The 21,951-nt window shown below is 35.8% G+C and overlaps 1 protein-coding gene across 2 annotated transcripts in view; it reads right to left on the bottom strand.

Annotated features, from left to right (window-relative positions):
* Pkn2 (protein kinase N2) overlaps positions 1 to 21,951 on the bottom strand; it is a 98,561-nt gene that overhangs the window by 15,814 nt on the left and 60,796 nt on the right. Inside the window, exons 7-15 of one of the 2 annotated variants that reach the window (XM_075981174.1) lie at positions 13,767 to 13,952; positions 12,767 to 12,876; positions 3,668 to 3,811; positions 3,278 to 3,353; positions 2,474 to 2,648; positions 2,131 to 2,257; positions 1,546 to 1,676; positions 1,390 to 1,465; positions 1,221 to 1,312 (exon numbers count right to left, since the gene is read on the bottom strand). In XM_075981174.1, coding sequence (XP_075837289.1) covers positions 1,221 to 1,312; positions 1,390 to 1,465; positions 1,546 to 1,676; positions 2,131 to 2,257; positions 2,474 to 2,648; positions 3,278 to 3,353; positions 3,668 to 3,811; positions 12,767 to 12,876; positions 13,767 to 13,952 — 1,117 coding nt within the window. The remainder of the gene's footprint in view (positions 1 to 1,220; positions 1,313 to 1,389; positions 1,466 to 1,545; positions 1,677 to 2,130; positions 2,258 to 2,473; positions 2,649 to 3,277; positions 3,354 to 3,667; positions 3,812 to 12,766; positions 12,877 to 13,766; positions 13,953 to 21,951) is intronic. The other variant, XM_075981175.1, reaches the window with a different exon arrangement.

Here is a 21,951-nt window from a genome sequence, read left to right as displayed (position 1 = left end):
ATAAAAATTATCATTTTATAAAATAATTCCACATATGTGGGTGTATGAATCATATTAAAATATATTCTTGAATTCTAATCATATTAAAATATATTCCTAAAGTCCATGCATTTTATAACCATATGAAGATGTATCCTCGGCATTTATCATTATTAAACTCTTTGAAAGGTAAGGTACTATACTGAAAATATGATTTAAAAAAACACAAAGAAGGGAACTGAAAAATTGGCTCAGTGGTTAAGAGCACTGGTTTTCTTCTAAAGGGCTCAGGTGCAATTTTTGCTATCCACATGACAGCTCACAACTGACTGTAACTCAAAGCCCAAGGGATTCAATACCCTCTACTACTACTGGCCTCAATAAGTATTGTATGCATATGGTACACACACATACATACAGGCAAAAAAAATTATCTCAACATGTATGCTGTATGCCACTGAATGTGTACATACATAAAGAGTATAATTTTAAAAAACACATGATGTGGGATTCCTATGCTGTAAAATATCACTGGTTAATAAAGGAACTGTTTGGGGCCTATAGCAGAGCTATAGGGGAACAGAGCTCGGTGGAGAAAACTAAACCGAATGCTGGGAGAAAGGAGGCATAGTCAGAGAGAAGCCATGTAGCTTTGCAGGAGACAGACGCCAGAACTTTAGCTGGTAAGCCACAGCTACGTTGCGATACATAGATTAATAGAAATGGGTTGAATTAATATGTAAGAGTTAGCCAAAAATAAGCTAGAGCTAGTGGGCCAAGCAGTGATTTAATTAATACAGTTTCTGTGTGGGGCTAAGCGGCCTCTTCCTACAAACACATAGAAGGGACAATTCATACAGATGCATTTCAAAAATTGATGTCATTAACCATTTGAGTTACTTGTGGGTATCAGTAAGTGACATTTTATCTGCTTCAAAGACTAAAATGTGACTAGTTTTACTAAATCACAATGAGAAACAGTTCCATGCTAAAACTTTATAAACGTCTCAACTTATTAAAATGTAATGGAATTAGTTTAAACATTCCACTGTCTTTACTTGGTATCCACAAACACTGAGTAAGGGAGAGAAGTGACTGGAAAGAAAAACAGCATTCAATTAATGTCTGCCATTTGCCATATAGAAATATTTAGCTTCATCAGATATTTCTGGGACCTCAGATTTAATGCTATCCACTCAAGCTCTTGCCTCAAAGAAAAACTTCCATTTTAAAAAACTGACCTGTCTACTTCGTCTCGAGCCACAATGTCTCCTTTCTTTAAGGCTTTTATAGCAAACATTTCATTTGTGTGTTTATATTCAGCCAACAGCACCTGAAATAAGATTAAAACAGTTCATATCTTTTTGAATTACTGCTTTTGTAAGTATTCTTAAAGAGCTGATAGATTACCTTTCCAAAATGTCCTCTCCCCAAGACAGCACAGCACCTGAAGTCTTGTAGATTGAACTGAAACCTTTGTTGAGATCTAAAACAGTAATAATTAAAATAAGGCAACTACAGAACCAAGAAGACAGTAGTAACACATTTCATCTACTTGCTCCTCACCTATTTTCCTCAAGCTCTCCAACACTCCAACAGCTTCGACCTGAGTCAGGAATGTCAAGCTCATATTCAGAACAGGATTTTGGACGCATGTTATTTCTGTCATTCTCAATATCAAAAACATTTTCTGAACCCTGCAAAATATTAAGTGCTCAATAAACTAGAGGAACTTACAGTAAAAAAATTATTTGATAAACATAAAGTTGGAGAAACAATTCCAAAGGCATTAGAAAAAATAATTCAGATTTGGTTACTTAGGTTCCCATGGAAAAACAAACAAAAATATGAAAAAGTAACATATTATCCTCCTCTAATTTATGCAGCCCATTGTATTCCTTTTGGCCTGTGAGAAGACAGAGGTCAAGGGCAACTGTTCAACAGGAAGAAAGCAGCTATATCCCTTCAATTTCATCTCCTTGAGAAAATTTACTCATTAAAAAAACAAAACAAAACAAAACAATAAAAACCCCCAAAACAAAATGCAAACTCACAGTTCACGCTGGTAATTTTAATTGAAATATACACTTTAGTCACTATAATAAATTTACTGAAGAAGGAATTGTAGAAGGAAGGGTTAGAATGCCTTGCCTGTCCAGGTATATCCAAAACTCTCAATTCGGAAGATTCATCTATCTCTCCAAGGGAAGAAGCACGTGGTGGGGCTGGAGGAGGTTCAGGTTCAAGATCAAAGTCCAATTTGGTTACTGTAGAATCACTTACAGAAGACAAAGCAATTTACCGAAACAGCAATCAAGGTCTTTATTTCTAAGTAGCTGCAAAATAAAAGGAAACTAACTTCTTTTAAATAAGGAGTGCAGTAGTTTCACAATTCTAATTGGAAAAGACTGGGACTAAGTACAACTACTGTAATCCATATTATGATGTCACGGTAAGAGCTGTGTGAGACATACTTAAGTCTTCTAAGACATACCTGGCTGGAGGAGCAAGTTCAGGGATGTGTGCATCAACCACTGGTACTGTTGCGGGCACAGGAGTCTGAGGGCTGAATGTGCCAGAATGATTTACTGTGGGAATAGCTCGTCTCACTAGCCTTCCCCAAGTGGCAATATTAATATTCATTTGAGGAGCTCTGAGAAATGTTTTGCCTGCAGATATAATAGATAACGAAAGTAGGATTAAGTAATTTCTTTATATATTACCAAAAGCCATAAAAAATTTAAAAATCCATATTCATCAGTTTATAATTTATGAAGAACAAATAAAATTTGTAACTTAAAAACTAGTTTTCTACTTAACTATTTTGTTTTTTATTAAAACTATTGTAAATCACACACATAATTTTTAAAAATAGATAAAAAATTTGGATTATTTCCTAATTCTAGTAGTTAGGTGTGACTAAAGTTTAAGACATTTATGATAATGAACAACAGGACTCAGTGATACCTGAGTTCGCTTCAAATAAGCTCAGAAAGCAGGGCAGGCAGTGGGTGGTAAATGGTAAGACAATCATGAGTTGATTATCGCTGAACTCAGTGACTAAGCCAGGCATGGTGGTGCATGCCTATAATCCAAGCACCGAGGGACAAAGGCAAGGGGATCACTTTGAGGTCAGACAGATAATTTGAGAACACATAGGCTATTATTAAGAATATGTTTAAGTACTACTTAAAAATGTTAGAAATCAACTTACAAAGAAAGAAAAAATACAATTACTTTTAAGATGACGGTTGGATTTTCAAAAAATTAAATACTATATTCGATTCTTAGTAATTACCTTGTTGTTTTGAAAAAATTTTCTTTTGTCTTTGGAGTTTTGGTCTTCTTTCAATAACTGGATTAAAAAAAGTAACCTGTGGTAAAGAAAATTTAAGTCAACATGAAAACTTTAAGGATTAAGTTTCATGAAATTTACTAGGCTCCTAACTTTTGAGAATTTAATAGAATCTGATCTATAACTGAGTCCAACCCCTTCATTTTCCAGATGAGAATATGGACCTAGAGAGGATAAATGATTTTCTCCAAGTCACACCCCTAATATGCAGCAGAGCAGTCAAGAGTTCAAGGTATCTGTCTTTTGACATAACGTGTTTGACACTTCTGTCATACTGCCAACATATACAATTTCTACTGTAGTTATGCACATTGAATAAAATACATTTATTACCTCTGCAAACAAAGTACCCTGTGGTTCCAAATAGAGACACATGCCATGCCGCTGGTTGTCTAAAAAATCTTCTAACCTCAGAAATTTTACAGCACACAGAGATCGCCAATCACGCCAATAAACTGAAATTTCCAGTTCACGTGACTAAGTAATTAAAAAAAACAAACAAAAAGAAAACAAACAAACAGAAAAGACATCATTGGACACACACTTGAATAAAATATCACAAAATATATGAAATGCAAATACAATAAACAAAGTACACATTACAATCAAGTATTTTGAATAACACTATTCTTTTCAACTGTATATCACTTTTATCAAACTAACAAATTTTAACTCAAATAATAAATAGACTTATATCCACACCATCTCTGTTAATGCATTTTTAAGGTTCAAGGCCCAAAGAACAGGCTGACAACAATCAATAACTACAGAAACCCCCCTCCCACTAAGAACCTCAATCTTTTGGGTCTCCAAAGATCATCATTGCTACTGTCCTGCCACTAAAATGTCACAGGACTTCCCTCAGAAAACCCAGTTCATTGACCCACTATTGGGCCACAGAGGTCTGGAATGGCTTCTCTTCCGCACTTTTGTGTGCCATATACTGTAAGTACTATGAGAATATCAGGCCATTCAATTTTCAAAAGATTACCACAAGGCAATAAGGCTGGTGAGCATGACAGTCTCTGTCAAATGGAAGGGGGGTGATGTTTAACTTATGCCGTTTACGGAAAAATGTCTTTTTACTATAATCTAAAAAAGACATATAAAAAATTGGTAATGACTTGAATATCCAGAACATGAGGACAAGTTAAGTATATATGATTTCACGACCAACAAGAGAGTATACTGTGGTCATTAGAAATAATGTTTACTTGTGAAAACATACTTAAGGTTTTGACAACTTACTCCTAAATAGTTTGTATGTTGGGATCAAATCATGGCTGATTTCTGCAGTATGTTATAATTTATGCACATTTTAATTAGAAAGTACCAAACTGTTCCACTGTTTTATTTTTAGGAATTATGCAGATTATCCACAATAAGATATAAATGTATTTCCCTTTAGGTTCTGTAAGAAATTACTTCTTTTATATAACAATTTTTAATATGTGAAATTTTGCATATTATATAAGTTCCTAGTATACACACATAATAGATTTTTTTACTTTATAAAACTAGTTGATGAAAATGAAAACATTTTTAAAAAGGAAACATGCAACATACATGAGTCAAAACAGAACATGTCAGAGGTTTTTTGTTATCATACGGTCTCAAGTGTCAGTCTCCCCCAGGACCCTGCTGAAGGTATATCCAAGGTGGTAGCAGTGCTTCTGGGAAATGGTGGAACTCTAGAAGGTGGGGCTTTAGGGGGGAAGGAGCACACTGGGAGAGTACAGCTGAAGGACTACTGGTATTCTGTCCTTTTTCTTTCCTTGCTTTCTGGCTGTCAGGAGGTGAGAAGTCTTTCTCCTTTAAGTGCTTTTATTATGTCTGCTTTACTTTGAGTCTAAAAACAACTGGGACAAATGACTATGAACTCCAAAGTCTGAAACTGAAAGCTACAGTAAAAAGTCTGCTTGTTTGAGATGATTTTCTCATGGGTTTTGTAACAATGACAATGTCTGGTTAATTACTAGCAAAAGAAAAAATCAGAAAATAGAATTTTTGATGTGATTCCAGGATTTCATCTCATTTCTGACTCATAAGTAATATGACAAAAATATACTGGAATTAAAAGTATGAGAACATATGTATTTTAGGATTAGCAAGTGGCACATGCATACAGACAGGCACACACACACACATAAGCATTAATACTTATATTCTATTAGAAGTTTAAATACTTTAGAAACTGGAGAGATGGCTCAGTGGGTAAGAGCCCTTGCTCTACAGACATGAAGAGCTGTCCAGTGTGGCTATGGGAGCCAGTAACCCCAGTGCTGAGGTTGGAAAGGGTTAACAAGAGGAGTCTCAAGAGAATAAGGTAAAGAGTAATAGAACAAGATCCCTGACCTCCTCTTCTGGTGTCGGCACTGGTGCACACACCTGGGAGGACACTCACAGGCACGTGTACACATACATGCAAATCACAAGCATACACAAGGTTTAAATATTTTAGAATTAATTTTAGAAATAAACTGGAAGAATAAACTAAGGATTGGTAATTTAGATTTTGGGTTTTTCTTTCTTTTCTTTTTAAATCAGGAGAATGGAGGTTTACTGGCTCCTATCTTCGGCCACTGTTTTGAACAGAAAGACTTACTAAAGATCAAGAAGCTATGAGGCAAAGGCTGATGTGGGAGTCTCCTCTGTGTGCTGGGATTACTATTAATGAATAAAAAAACTGCCTTGGCCTGTTGATAGGGCAGAACTTAGGTAGGCGGGGAAAACTGGACTGAATGCTAGGAGAAGGACGGCAGAGACAAGGCACCATAGATCCACCTCTGGAGATAGAGGCGCTGAAATTTTGCTGGTAGGCCACAACCTCATGGTGATATACAGATTAATGGAGATGGGTTAAATTATTATGTAAGAGTTAGCCAATAAGAAGCTAGAGCTAATGGGCCAAGCAGTGACTTAATTAATACAGTTTCTGTGTGGTTATTTTGGTTCTGGACAGCCAGGACGAACAAGCGCCTCCTTCTACAAAAGGCTTGTAGATTAAGCAGCCTGAGGAAGCACAAATGCTAGTGGTGGAGGAATTACTACTGTTTGCATTGCTGAAGTGTGGGACAATGTGAAGAGTTGTCCCAGTCACTTCACTTCTGCTATCCACTCTAGTGAGTCTAAAACTAATTGATTTCCCTTTTCCCTATCTCTAGTCTGTGTCAATCTGCAATAAATTAAAGCTCTGAGATTTGGTATGGAATGTGAATTCACAGAGTAAGATGAGTATTCTTGGAGTTCAACAAGATTTCAGGGTCAATAACCTTTACTTTTTGTCCCTTGCACTGTTCCCTATGAACACTCTTCCCAAACTGAGCAGTATTATGACCTAGAGATATTATCAGTACTCTATAATTTATACAACAAACTGTCAGTTTTCTTTAAATCCCTAATACCCAAAGTAATTTAGGAAAGTTGGCTAGAGATATAGAATCTGAGGCACAAAGCATACAGACTAACTAAGGCTTCTATATAAAGAGATACCACCACTGTCTTGAATGGAAACTATAGGTTAGTTCTAAAGGGCAAGGGCTTTACAAGTAATTTCAAAGGACAGGAGAAATACAATTTAGATAGGGTAAAAGTGCAATTCAAAAAGGCTGGGCAGTTGGATCTGAATTAAGTAAGAGCTGGCAATACTGGTTGACTATACAGCTCCTGCTTCATTTTGCTTCATTGTGAATTTGAATTTAGGGTATGAACAAGGAATCTGTGTGGCTTATCATCACTCTAGGGCTGGAATATAAACAGAAAAAGACAAGAGGTACCCACCTAGTCAGCTTTACATGTAGCTATAGTAAAAGTATAACAAATACAATACTGTATTGCAACTTAAGAAAAAAGATGTACATTTAGCACAAAGAGGCATGAGGAAGGATGAATTTTGATATGATTTGCTGAGGAACCCAGGGTGCTTGGGAATACCTTTACTTTTCAGAGGGAACACAGTAGTATCTATGGTAGACAATGAGAACTACCAGCTGAGGTTTATTTCACTATAATATAGATATAGAGCTATATCTATCTTGATGCCATCAAATCTTTACTAAGATTCCTTTTCAGCAATAACAACAACAACAAAAAAGTGCAAAAAGAAATGAGGGTCCATTTGATCCCAAATTTTGGAAAACTATATTCTGGACAACATACATGCATACTACTTATTATTTGCAATTAAATGAGGACTACATAAAAGCATTTAACACTTGTTCCCCTGAAACTGACTTTTAAGGGCATAAATGCAAATTCCAATTAATAATTAGTTAAATGTTTTGTTTTTGAGAAAGACTCTTACTGTACATATCCCAGGCTGCCCTTAAACTTTCCTGCCTCAACCTCGTAAGTGCTGAGATTATGCCTCATCTGGCACTTACTTCATAATGAAGACAACCATAAAATATGTGTTTACTTTTATATTTTGGCTTATAGAGACACCATGAAAAATTTACTGGAGCACTAAACTGAAAAAGTTTGAGAGCTCTGCTAAAGTAAAGGAGAATGAAATTCTACTGCAAAAACGAAAACACAGAAAGTAAACTTTTTGTTTGTCCTAAAGTTAAAAAAAAGTTTTGAAAAATCAATGAGCTAAGGAATGGTAACATGTTTACAATGATGCATGTAATGATTATTGGTCTTTAGTGAGCTTCTGAGGAAAACGTGGGTTTTTGCAGCAAGCAAGCAGATAACATACTAAAAACTTTAAAGAGTTAAATAAAAATTTATTAAGATGTGATTAAAGAACAAAGAATAAAAACCTGAGTACTTAGCTAGAACAGATGTCATGATCACTCTTAGGATAAACAAGATCCAATAATTATCAGAATCCAGTGAAGATGGATTGTGACAAGACAACCACCAGAAGGAGCAGTAACTACAGAACACTGCTGTAAAAAGCAAGGCAAAGAAGTGAAGGAGAGGGGCAGTGCATACTAACTTTCCAATGTTCCTGCCCTCATCTACCAGTATCTCTTATTCTAGGACACTATTCAGTAATTCGGGCACTTCACTATGTGCCTATTAGGGCAAAGGATAGAACAGGAAAGTTAGAAGACTAGAAGCTCCTGGGGGCAAAGACAAATCAATCACTTGAGGAAACAGTAATATCTGGTTCATTCTGGGAGTCCAATGAGGAGGTTCTACAGCTGGAAAAAAATGTGACAAGAAGGAATAAAGGACAGGACACAGGGACAAGAAACAATTTAAGGTCATGATTTATGCTTGAAAAGTCAGTCTGTCACAGAAGCACTCTTACTCCATTATAGGGAACAATTAGAACTAAATGAATTATTGTCTTATAAAATTATGTTACTTATAACTCTTTCCTATGTCAGTCCATACTCTTCCACAGCCTTCTTTCTATTCTAAACGTATATATTCTTCTGTCTCTGTACACTTATTGTTCCTACTTTGAAATTTGAATCTATTTCCCAAACGAAAACAGCTGATTTTCCTTCTGGTCTTCCTTATGGCAGTACAACTCCCTCCATGCATTAAGGTTAGATTAAACATCCACAATCCTCTCTCTTTACTTTTCATATGTGGGTGGGTATCTTATTCTTTTAGAAACTTGGATTCTCAAATCTGCAGCTCATAATTTTAACTGCCTCTGGAAAGTTCATATAAACGGCTACCCTCTATTCCTTGATTTTGAACTCTACTTAGTGTGTTGGCCTTCTTGTTCTATCCTTCATGTGTCTTGGCCTCTTTATTATAATTTTTATAAAACCTCACTTTATTCTTCCTACAACTTCTTTAGCTATATCTTAGAGCCATTTAACTCATCCTCAATTTCAAATATAACATTTGCCACTTTTGTAAGTTTTATCAGTTCTCCTTCCCATGTATATGAACAAATAATTCATCAACTAATGGCCAAACCACATTTTATTTTCTACTTCCCATCAATTGTATCAAAATGAAATCTACACATCTTTAATTTCATTCCATTTTTTTAAAACTCTGCCTACTCATTTTGGTTTATCATTCATTATTCGCCCAAGTTTTCAAAACACTTCTCTTTAAACATTTAAACATTAACTTCAAATCTCAATCCCATGAACTATTTCTCCTTAAACATCATCATATTTTCATCTATTTTCAAATTTTGGATACAAGCTCATATTGAGTAAAATCCAACTTTCTGATTCCAAACTATTTAACTTTTTATTTTGTCATAATTTGTTTCTTAACCTGCCAATCTTAGGACCTTTAATGGAAGAAACATTTCTAATTCTTTTCCATTTCTCTTATAGTAATATTATCTCAAAGGAATATAGATGACACAGGATGTTCTACCCTGGTCTCTGAGCATGGACTTGTGGAAGCAGCAGTGCATGCATACACGCATTTGCGTGTTTATTACTGTATCACTGAATGGCTAAAGTGTGCCAGGATAATAAAAGGCATTGTATATAGACTGTGCCTGCCTTTCTACCTAACATTACTGTATTTCATCCTTAACACCCATCTTAGAGATAGTGAGCCAAATAGACGAAAGTAAACTTAAAAGACTTGTCATATTATCAGACAATTAAAAGATAGCAAATGGACTCAGAGACTTGAATCTGTCTACTGGTTTGTGCCCTGTTCTTCAAAGTCATGAAGCATAGTCAATCTCTTCTCCAAGCATCTGGCAAACACTGATTAGATTATCTCTTAAAACCAAGATCTGGCCAGGAAAGATCCTTATGAACTCGCTCCAGTGAGTTAAGACTCATACTCGAACCTCATTGATACTCCTAGTCAAACTTTCTCCTTATTTCTCCTTTAACTTAAACCATCTTACCATCCTGGAAATTCTCCACTGGATAAGAGTAAGTAAATACAGTGCTCTAGAAACGATCAAACATTTAACATCCCTCACTACCCCCTTTCTACTTCTGGAATATTGCTTATGAAAGACTTTTTTCATTGTAGATTAGTGGTAGCTTCTCTAATAGATGGTATTTCTTTCTGTCAGATCATTTACCGTAGTAAACCAGAGATCAAGCACCCTATTAAAAGTCTACAGGCATGGTAGAACATGTGGGAATCTGAGGCAAGAAGAGCACAGTTGAGATCAAAATGAGCTTAAAAGAAAAAAATCCACAAGACAAAACAAAGACAAGAGTAACAATAAAAAGATCTTTTACTCTCTTCTACCTCATAGCCTATAAGTAAGTTATAATGTGGCCCCCCTCCGCCTCTGCTGTTTTACATCACACCACACCTCTATCTCAGGTTTTTTTGTTGGCCACAAATCAAGTTCCCATTTGTGTTAGGGAGTTGTTTCTCTTTTAGAAATACTCTTTGGATCCTAGCAATCTGTCTACGTCTTCCCACACCAGGTCTCAGGTTAAGTATAATTTCCACTCTCTAAGGTAGTCCCTCACTTCTGATCCTGTGCATATTTTAATCTGTTTACTAGCTATCTTCTTTTTCTATAGGACTTTGACTGTTTGGACCAATTACAGCCAGCAATGATATAATACTTGGCATGGAAATTCAGTGACTAGTAAGCCCGTGAGTTACACTGTAACTATGTATCTCTGTGAACATATATCCTATAAAATGCCCGGCACATATAAGCTGATGAGTAAATACACAAAGAATGGTCTTACAGATGGATGGGATTGATTCACTTATGATCTCTAACTCGAAGAACTCTAGAACTTATCCTTCTATAGTATAATTATTTTAAGACCATTGTGACAGCATTTTCTTCCTGTAGATCTGAGTCGACTCTGTTACTAAGTTTTACTAACTTGCCTTTCATCTTTCACATATTCTTTTTATTCCTAATAACACAATTTAGTTTACCTCTCATTACTAAAGTATATTTATAGTTATACCTCAGTGACAGATATCTATCAATCTATGTGCCTTTCATCTCTTCGCCCTCACAGTTATTCTTCACATAAATTCCCTAAGGTCAAGATTTCTTGTATGAATTTTCTAAGCACACTACCATAAAGTGTGAATAGCAAAGTCATTATCTTTTAAGATGAAGTCATTAGAATAAAGATATGACTTCAAAACTAAGTAATAGACTACAAATATAATTCTGTTGTAATAGTAAAGCCTGTAACTAAGAAGATATATACTGAAAAGCCAGTCAAGTATAAAACTTTTAACAGAACCTGAGAGACTTGTTTATATTGTTCATTGTTAATCTGTACCTGGAAGTACTGGGATGCTACAGTAATCAATAAATATTTGATTAAACAGGAGCATCTAATGAATGAATGTTTCCAAACTGAGATGAAAGTAGCATTTGCTGAAAATCAGTTTGGTGCTTAGGTAGAGAGATTAGTTAGATTACTTTAGTGAAATAGTGAACACTAAATTCTCACCACTTCTTTAAAAAATTATATGGACGTAGTCCTCACATATCTCACATATCACTGAAGAGGAATACAGAAGGTTAGATATCTGTAAAAGTTATCTGGCAGATATAGTTATGAGACAATAAAAGCAACAGTAAGTCTGAAACAGGATATTTACTTTGACGATAACATCAAAAAAATTAGAAAAACATTTTACAGGCAGAAGTTAGAGGTGTAACTGGCTGTACTTCCAAAGCCTATAATCTCCCCAGACAACAAATATAAGCCCTAACTGTTACATGTAATTAAAATAGTATAGATGTATTGATCATTAAATAGTAAAATCTATTACTTTTAGACCAAAATACAATAAAGGCTGATTACTTTTCTTCTAGACTAATGGATGGATTAAAATCTAAAAGTATCTTGCAGATTTAAATGTACTGTGTTGACCTCTGTTGTTATACAGACACAGACTAGACCCTAGCTATAAACACCATTCTGACACACTGACAGCTGGGAAAACAGAGCATAAGAACTCCTTTCAGAGTCAATTTTGCAAATCTTGGTACAGAAGAATCACTGCAGTAAATAGATTGTATGTTATTAAATACAAATAGCTGACCATGGTAGTGGCAGAGGGCTGTAATCCAAGCACAGGTTGAGGAAAGAAAACTGGCAATTGAGCCAAACGAAGCTACACCGAAAAACAATACAAAATAACCCCAATGCTAACATACTCTGTAGGAACATACACATACTCTGGTACTAGACTTTACAATTACAGACTTTTTTAGTTGATATAAACTACACATTTTCAGATTATTGCAAACTAAAGCTAATGCAGCATTCAGATATATACCTATGTCTTAAGACAAATGTATACACATCCCTCAGATGAGAAACCGCAGAAATATGTAAGTTCTTTTACAAACTTCTTGGACCTGGTGCGGTGGTCCTTCAATCCCTGAGGCAGGAGAAGCTCTGTGAGTTAGAGCCCAGCTTGGACATATAGTAAGACCCTATCTCAAAATACAAAACAATGTAATATAATAAAACCTAAAGGCCTCCAATAAGTAAAATTTTTACACTATTTTCAAGTAAAAATTTCTCATCTTACCCTGTCTAGTTCCAGTGTAAACTTCTGGTCCCATGACTGATTGGAAATAGGCTTCCAGCTAGTTTGACCAACCACAGTATTATCTAGCTTCAAAACAGCACAGACATCATCTGTAATTAGAATTTGAAAGTCTGGTTAAAAACTGTAAAATGTTAAAATATAATCACCACTTTTTACAGTAACAACAGTTTGAGGATTCTTTGTATAATGAATATCGAACTGTCAAAATTTTAATTGGGTTTCTTTTGTAGATAAAAACATTCCTATCAGCTCCTCTTACATTATCATTTCTGATAAAACACAAACACTAAAGCTGTTTTTCATATGTAATAATGTAATTCAACTACCCTGCTTATGTGTGCATCCATATTAGCCATCTGATTATCTCCCACTTCATTTGCCAGATAGAGGGCTCATTCATTGCCTTAAATTTTATTTTCATTTCTTTCCCAGTACCCTCTAAACATAAGAAAGCTACTTCCGTATTCTCTAGAATGTTAAATTGTCATTTGCCTTCCTTCTCAGCTATATGTTATATACTAGGATGTCCTCAATGTGCTCCTAAATCTCTTATTTTTGCTTTTACAACCCTGAATGCATCCCCTCCCAAAGCTGATTACAGTCACTATTCCAGCACAATCTCATACATTAGCTATTTACTAAAAGTTCAATTTATAATGGTCACCAAACCATTAAAAGAACCAAGATAGCGTATAATAGGAAGAAAAATCTCAAGTGTCCATAGCCCTTCATTTTGGTATAAAGAATGATGTTCAACATTTCATTCTTTCAAATGATTTTGTTATTTGCCATGTATTGTCATTTATTTTTAATAGTGCAAAATGTATTGCTTTTCTATTTCTTATTTTAAATTTAAAATAATTTTAAATTATGGCAATTAAATCTTTTGGTCCTATTTGGACACTTCCCATTTTTGTCTGTCTCCATTGATAAGGCCCTTTAATCTGTGACATGATTTTAAAAAGCATGGTTACTGAACTGGATAAGTCATCGGTTTTCAGGAGATTGCGACTACTTCCACTTTTACTTTTACTACTTCTGCTCATAAAAGATGATCTGTTTTCACTGGGACTCCATCCAGGCAGTGCAACCGATGTTGCTTTTGACCGTCCAGGGACGTTCTCTAGGATATCTTGGCATCCCATGAGACGGACTTCCAAAGTACCTGTTAATAAATAAATATGAAATAAGAACAATTGTAATATACAAAGCCAAGTTTTATCTATTTAGAAAGCGGGAAAAAAAGATGATTTGCTGAAATAACAAAATTTCTTCAACAGAGAATCTGTGAGGAATATGCCATCTTCCTTCATCCACTCAAAGAAAAAACTGAAAACTCTTAATCATGATAACTGCAATAGTTTTTATAGAAAGGAACATTACCAACCAGAATGGTAGGCTACACCTATTATGCCAGAACGTATGGCTGAGGCAGAAGAGGCCTTAAAGGACAGCCTGTAACTATATAGACAGTGCAAGTTCAGCCTGGGCTACATAAGAGAACCTGTCTTAACAAACTAATACAAATAAGTAACAACTTTAGAAGAACAATATTTACCAATATTTATTTTGTGTGTGGGGGCGGGACAAAATAAACACATATACAAATAATTCTTTTATAATCATAACGATTTCAGAATTATGTGGCTAGAAAACATGAGGGGAAAAATAAAGCTAAATATTAGCATTCAGATTAGATACAAAGAATTCTGAGTGAAATAACAGCTATGCTTAATAGTTATACAGCTGATACAGAAAAGTACTTTTGCCTCGCTGTCTGCATAAACAAACAGCTCCTGTTCTATTTGAAATGTAAAGTTAACATTTTATTTTCTGTATCAGGAAAGTTAAATAATTATGCGTTATAATTAAGTACAACTATATATTTTTCTTAGACAAATAAAGGTGTTCAAAATGAAAACAAAGAACTGTGACTAAAGCTATCTGGATACATAGATTTGTCACCATGCGGACTAAACTTTTAATTAAAAGTATTGTCTCAGGGCTGGAGAGACGGCCCAGGAGTGAAGAGACTTACTGTTTTTTTCAAAAGACCAAGGTTCAGTTCCCAGTACCCATGTGGCAGCTAACAACTGTCTGTAACTATAGTTCCAGAGTATCTGACATCCTGTTCTGCCGTCTAAGTGAACAGCCTGGATGTGATGCACAGACAGACATATAAAAAGACAACACCAAAACACATAAAAAAAATACAAATAAAGAAATCTTTTTTTTTAAATGTTGCCTTCATGTCGAAATTTTAGGCAGTACAAAAAAAGAAAAGGCTGTATGAGTTAAAGACAATAGCATCAGACAAGATTAATACACCAATGAAATGAATCACACACATGTGAACTATGAATTATACTTAGACAGAACCATGCAAGTTTAAATAAAGTTCCTGATTTAAAAAAAAAGACAGACAGAATGGGAAACAAATATATATATATTTTAAGAAGTGGCTAAAAGCTCTCAAAATTTTATGAAAATGTTAAGTTCAAGAAGCTCAATGATCACGAAATCAAAGAATCATAAAGTGGGTTTTTTTTTGATAAATAGAAAACACCATGGGCAAAAAGAAGAAAATAACACTACATACAGAAGAACAGAGGTTAAAATAACAGTAGTTTTCTCATTGGAAAACAGGGCAGAACTACTTTTCAATACCTTCAAAAGGGGATATGTATTTATTCTAAAAGTTATTAAACAGGTCCCCCCCCCACACTCCCTCTCTTTCTCTCTCTCTCTCTCTGACAGGTTTTCTTTGTAGCTTTGGTGCCTGTCCTGGAACTTGCTCTGTAGACCAGGCTGACCTCGAACTCAGAGATCTGTCTGCCTCTGCCTCCCGAGTGCTGGGATTAAAGGCATACGCCACCACTGTCCAGCTAAAATGGTATTCTTAAAATGGGTGAATCTTACTGAATCACTTTGCAGTAGCAAACTTGTTAAGGTAGGAAGAAGAACAATTATCTTTCTGTTCAAGCTTGTTAGGCTATGGAGCAACAAGACAGTTTAAGCAGGGTAGCTATCTTTTTACTGTTGTTCAAAAAGAAATTTGTTGTGCTTGTATTTTACTTGTTTTGTTGAAAACAATGGCAAGCTTTTCTCATTTCCAGTGTAAATACTAAGTTGTAAAAGTTATCCTGGGGAAACTGAAAACATCTGGTTACGACTTCAAATCCTGGTGTCTTATTAAATATTTCAGTAATCTCAAAATATTAGGACATGACAATGCTTACCACCTGCTTTCATTTAGAGCAAAAAAAAAAAAAAAAACCTTAGGATCTTTATTAAACATCTAGAGGTTCCATTCTTTTATGACATGACATAATTACAATTGCTTGTAACCACATTAGAAATAGGGTAAAACTACATTCTTCACCTTCATAAACCGTAATACAAAAAATTTAAAGCACATGAATCTAAGAACTAAATACATTCATAAGCTTTTTTACTAACTCAGTATTGTGACCTACAAAATTATGTTATTAACTGCTATGGCCTTCTGTGTAGCCCCACCTAACTTAGAACCCTGATGGATCTTCCCATCTCAGCTTCCCAGGGTTGGGACTGCCAACATGCACCACTATGTTACAGTTACACACTCTTGGCATAATTGAGTAATACGTTTTAAAACAAATTATGAAAAAAAACCCCATGTTTTAGTTAGGGCTACTGCTTCTGTGGTGAAAGTCCATAACCAAAAGCAACTTTGGGATGATGAGAGGGTTTATATTTCAGGTCAGAGTTCCACAGCACAGTCCATCACTGAAGAAAGTCAGGACAGAAAAAACTCAAACAGGGTTGAAACCCGGATGCAGGAAGCAAAACATAAGCCATGGAAGAGTGATGCTTGTTGGCTTGTTCAGCCTACTTTCCTATAGCAGCCAGGATACACGCCCAAGGATGGTACCACCCACAATGGGCTAGACCCCTAAACATCACTAATTAAGAAAATGCCCTAGAGGATTGCCTACAGCTTGATCCTAGACAGTTTTCAATTCCCTCTTCTAATATACATCTCTAGCTTGTGCTAAGCTGACATAAAACTAGCCAGCAAAACCAGACTAGAATAGAGAACAAAAAATAAAATTGTAAGCATATCAGCTAATTTCAAAAGTGTGGCTTTATTACTTTTCTATCATAATATCAATTTCCAAATGCTTGAAATCTATTTTAACCAATGAATCTTTGAGAAGTTGAGACTAAACACTAACCTAACAGATCATCAAACTTAAAACAGTAAGCACAGTGTGTACCTAATTACCACATAGTAGTCATCAACTGTTTGTGGAATAAATAAGAGGGTGGGTTGACTCACTATAGGTCTACACTTTTTTTTCCTTTATTTATTTTTTTTTGTTTTTTGTTTTTTGAGACAGGGTTTCTCCGTAGCTTTTTGGTTCCTGTCCTGGAATTAGCTCTTGTAGACCAGGCTGGCCTCAAACTCACAGAGATCCGCCTGCCTCTGCCTCCCGAGTGCTGGGATTAAAGGCGTGCGCCACCACCGCCCGGCTACACTTTTTTTTTAGTTTAAAACATGCATACAATATTATAAGATGGATAATAAGGCCAAGACATTTAAAGAAGATAGCAGGAGATGGCTTACAAAGTACTTGAATTGTAAGATATTTGTGGTGGGAGCCATATAAACTATAGCTATAGAAGTCCACAGGTATCAATATGCAGTTTCTTTAGAGTGTTCCAAGCTTTACAGAAAAGTTTGTTAAATAGTAGTTCAATATTATTGACATCTTCATAAATTAATAGCTATTTGAAAAAGTAATTCACACAACTTGAAAATACTTTTTATTTCGTTAAATAAGCAAGATTATTTCCTAATAGGGGCCATTTGCTGAGCAATGCACAAGCTTCCCAAACTCTGGAGTAGGTTTCAAAATTTCCACTTTGATTTCCTCCTCTACTAACTTTTCACATAGTAACAAAATAAAAAGCAGTTTTACAACACCAGACATCAGATGTCAAAAGGACGTAGTTCCAGCTGGGATTCAAATTATAACTGCAGTAAGCTGTAAATGTGGAATACCCTTATTTATGCTGTGAATATGTTTTATTACCATTGATTAATTAAGAAGCTTAGCTGGCCAAAAGAACAAAGTGGTAAATCCAAGCAAAGATAAAGGGAAAAAGAAGAAGACAGAGTCTCGGAGATGCCAGCAGTGGCCGTATAAGAAAGAGGTAACAAGCCATGAGCCTCATGGTAAAATGTAGACTAATAAAGTTATAAAAATTAGTTAATAATAAGCCTGAGCTAATATGCCAAACAGTTTGTAATTAATATTAAGTCTCAGAGTGGTTATTTGGGAACTGGTGGGCAGGAGAGAAACCTCCAGCGGCATGGATGGTTAGCTTAAATGTGGTAATGTTGTGAGGCCTCAAAAATATACCCTGTTGTGTTTCAAATTCCTTTTGGCACCACAGTGTGACTCAGATTTAGTTCAAATTGGGAGCTACAGTTTAGGATGATTCTAATTAGTAACAAGAGTAAAGCTGAATTATAAAATTTCCTTCAAGTGTTCTGTCAGTTTACCACATTAGGCTGGCAAAATGATTAAGGAGGTAAGGTCACTTGTAGACAAACTTGATGAATTGAGTTTGATCACCAATTCACATATAATGGGACAAAGGAAACAACTCCCAGTATTCTCTTTGTGCCCAAGTTTACATCCTCAAAACCCAGACAAAAGCTGGAGGTAGACTGGTTATAGAGATAAGATTTCCTTGAAAGTTAAGAGCTAGGCAGCCTGGCATACACAGCAGAGAAACAGTAAAACAGACCCTGTTTCAAACAAGGTGGAGGATGAGTACTGATACATGAGATTGTGCACCATGGCATGTGTGCATCCAAATCCACATACATGAATGAATGAGCACAGGCACTCATAAAACCACTAAGAGAGGGCTTAAGGGATGGTGCAGAAGTTAACAGCACTAGCTGCTCTTCCAGAGGACCCAGGTTCAATTTCCAGCATCCACATGGCAGCTCATAACTATCTATATAGCTCCAGTTCCAGGGTGTCTGGTACCCTCACACAGACATGCATGTAGGCAAAACACCAATGCACATAAAATAAAAATAAATTATTACTATTTAAGAAAGTACTGAGAGACAATGTCGATAAATTCTATATAATATATGGGATTTCCTTCTATATATGTGTTGCTTTTATTGGTTAATGGATAAGTCTTGGGCCTGTGCAGGGCAGAAGATAGGGACAGAAAACTAAACTGAATGCTGGGAGAAAGAACGGGAAGTCAGGAGACTATGGAGCCATCATAGGGGAAAGACACAGGCTACCAGGTGGAATATTGCTGGTAGGCCTCATGGTAAAATACAAAATGGAAATGGGTTAAATTAAGATGTAAGAGATAGCCTGGGCTGGAGAGATGGCTCAGAGGTTGGGAGAACTGACTGCTGTTCCAGAGGACCTGAGTTCAATTCCCAGCAACCATATGATGACACTCATCTATAATGAGATCTGGTGCCCAGAACACTATATACATAATAAATTAAAAAAGAGAGAGATAGCCAATAAGAAGCAACAGCTAATAGGCAAAGCAGTGATTTACTTAATATAGTTTCTGTGTGGTAATTTTGGGTCTGGGCAACCAGGAACAAACAAGCAGCCTTCGCCAACAATATATAACAAAATTATGATACAAAAATGAAAGAATAATTATATTCCCCTATAAAAACAAATTCCAAGGCAGTCCTTCACCACATTACCTACTCAGAAGTGACGTTAAAGAAAATGGCTTACATTTAAGTGAAAAAACACTAGTTAGTAACCAAAGATTTGAAACCAAAGAAAATATAATGAACACTTATAACACAAATGACATTAGTATATACTAAAGCAAATACCATGATTTGGGGTTTGTAATTATTTTTAACATACCCTAACTCTGAAACCAGAGCCAAAGAAACACTTTGGCCCTGGAACTATAGCCAGTGAAAGAAATATGCCCTGTCCCCAAAACTAGAGCCAGAAAGCTATTAAAAAAAAAAAAAAGATCAGTGAAAGAAACACAGTTTAGTCCTGAAACCAGAGTCAACTCTGCCCTTGATAAACTGAAACGCAAAACCAACCAATTTCTGAATACCCTGACTCTAAACCCAGAGCCAGTGAAAGAAACTTTATCCCTGAACCTAGAGCCAAAGAAACATATTTTGGCCCTAGAACCAGAGGCAGCAAAATTAGCCTTAGCCCTGAAAACAGAGTAAAATAGCTAAAAAGGACCAGTGAAAGAAACATAGTTTGGCCCTGAAACCCCAACTCTACCCCTGACCAACTAAACTAACGAATCCCAGAGCAGAAAAACTAACCAATCCCTGGGCAGAAAATTTTCTCCCAGATAAAACCCTATTGCGGTTATACAGTCTGGCTTCCCAATTATACCTTTGTAGCTCCAGAGCTGTAAAACCCAAACTTGTTTGCCCTGTTAATGAGCAAATCATGTACAAAGACAATCTTTAACAGCAGAAGAAGGGGGAAGGAACACCTGTATGTAACAGTTTTTGTAGAGTACTAAAAAAATGCTGAAATTCTGGGATCTCACACATATAATGCTGGCCTTTCCCTCGCCCCATCCCACACGCCCCCTCTGTCTCTGTCTCTGTCTCTGTCTCTGTCTCTCTGTCTCTCTCTCTGTCTCTCTCTCTCTCACTCACACACACACACACACACGACGCCTTGAAATAGCTACACTTTTCAACTCAAGCTATGATATCCAGGAAAAAGAATCCTTGAGCTAGGTGTGGGGTAAATGCCTATAATTCCAGAATTTGGGAGAAGGGAGAGGAACAAATTCAATATTAAAAAATATAAAGGCAAAGGGCTACCAGGCTTGTAGTCTGGAACTCAGACTGGCAGAAAGCAAAAGAGAACTATAATGGCAGACACCCATCATTACAATGTACCATACATTACATTATATTACATTATTATATTACTGGCTAACACCTGGGCAATGTCCACACAAAGAGAAGCTAATATAAACTATGGACTTCAGATGGCAATGATGTATCAGTGTAGACTCACCAATTATAAAAATTTGTGACTCATGCCTGTAATTCAGGAGGATGAGTTCAAGGCCAGCATGGGATACAGAGTGAGACTGCATCAAAACAGTATACCCCCAAAACACAAATGAGAAAGGGTGTGTGTGTAAAAAACCCAATCTCAAATTAAAACACACTCATGCCAGTCTGGTTTAAGATGTTGATAGCAGAGGAGATGATGAATATGTAGAAATTTGGCTTATGAAATCTATTTCTTGTTCAAATTCTGCATGTGCCTATTACAACCTTTCTAAAAATAATTCACTAATTTAAAATTAATTAATTAAATAGCAAAAAAATGAGAGAATAAGAGACTAGAAAAATCTATAAAGAGGTCATATCATAAGGCTCTAGGAAAAAGTACCATTTATGGAAAAGTAGCAAAAAATCTTTTGTTTAAAAATTTACAAATTACATTACTTGACTGATTATGTATGTATGTGCATACCATAGCATGCATGTGATCAGAGGAAACTATGGGAGTTAGGCTTGTTAGCAAATACCTTTACTTGATGAGTCATCTCCCAGGATCTATTGTGTTCTGAGACAGAGGTCTCATATTTGCCCGGGCTGACCTCATTCTTTAGTAGGTACTTTTGTTATATTAAAAAGAATTTTACTAATAGTTTATGGTAAGGAGACCCTAAGCCAGGAGTTCTCAACTTGTGTGGGTTGTGTTCCTTGGGGTTCTTCAAATGGCCCTTTCCTGGGGATTGCCTAAGACCATCATAAAACAGATATTTACAATTCAAAACAGTAGCAAACTTACAGTTATAAAATAACAATGAAAATAATTTTACGGTTGGGGGGGTCATCACAACAAGAACTGTACTTTTTGAACTGTCTCCAGTACAGAAATCTGGTACTCATGGTGTGTCAGACCATACTGGAGTTTATGTTAACAAGGTGTTTCATTGTAGGTCCCTAAACAGTTTCATGATGGGGAATAACATTTCTAGAAAAAGTAATTATAACATAGGGGGTTGGGGCTTTGAGTCATGTGATATAAGATTGATGCCCTGACCTCCTGAACAGGGCAACTAGCTGGAATTGACTTCACTCACACAGCAATGATTCACTC

Source organism: Microtus pennsylvanicus, chromosome 7, assembly GCF_037038515.1.
Source record: "Microtus pennsylvanicus isolate mMicPen1 chromosome 7, mMicPen1.hap1, whole genome shotgun sequence".
Lineage (NCBI taxonomy): Eukaryota > Metazoa > Chordata > Mammalia > Rodentia > Cricetidae > Microtus > Microtus pennsylvanicus.
The sequence above is the reverse complement of the archived record's forward strand: the minus strand, read 5'-3'. Positions and strand labels throughout refer to the sequence as shown.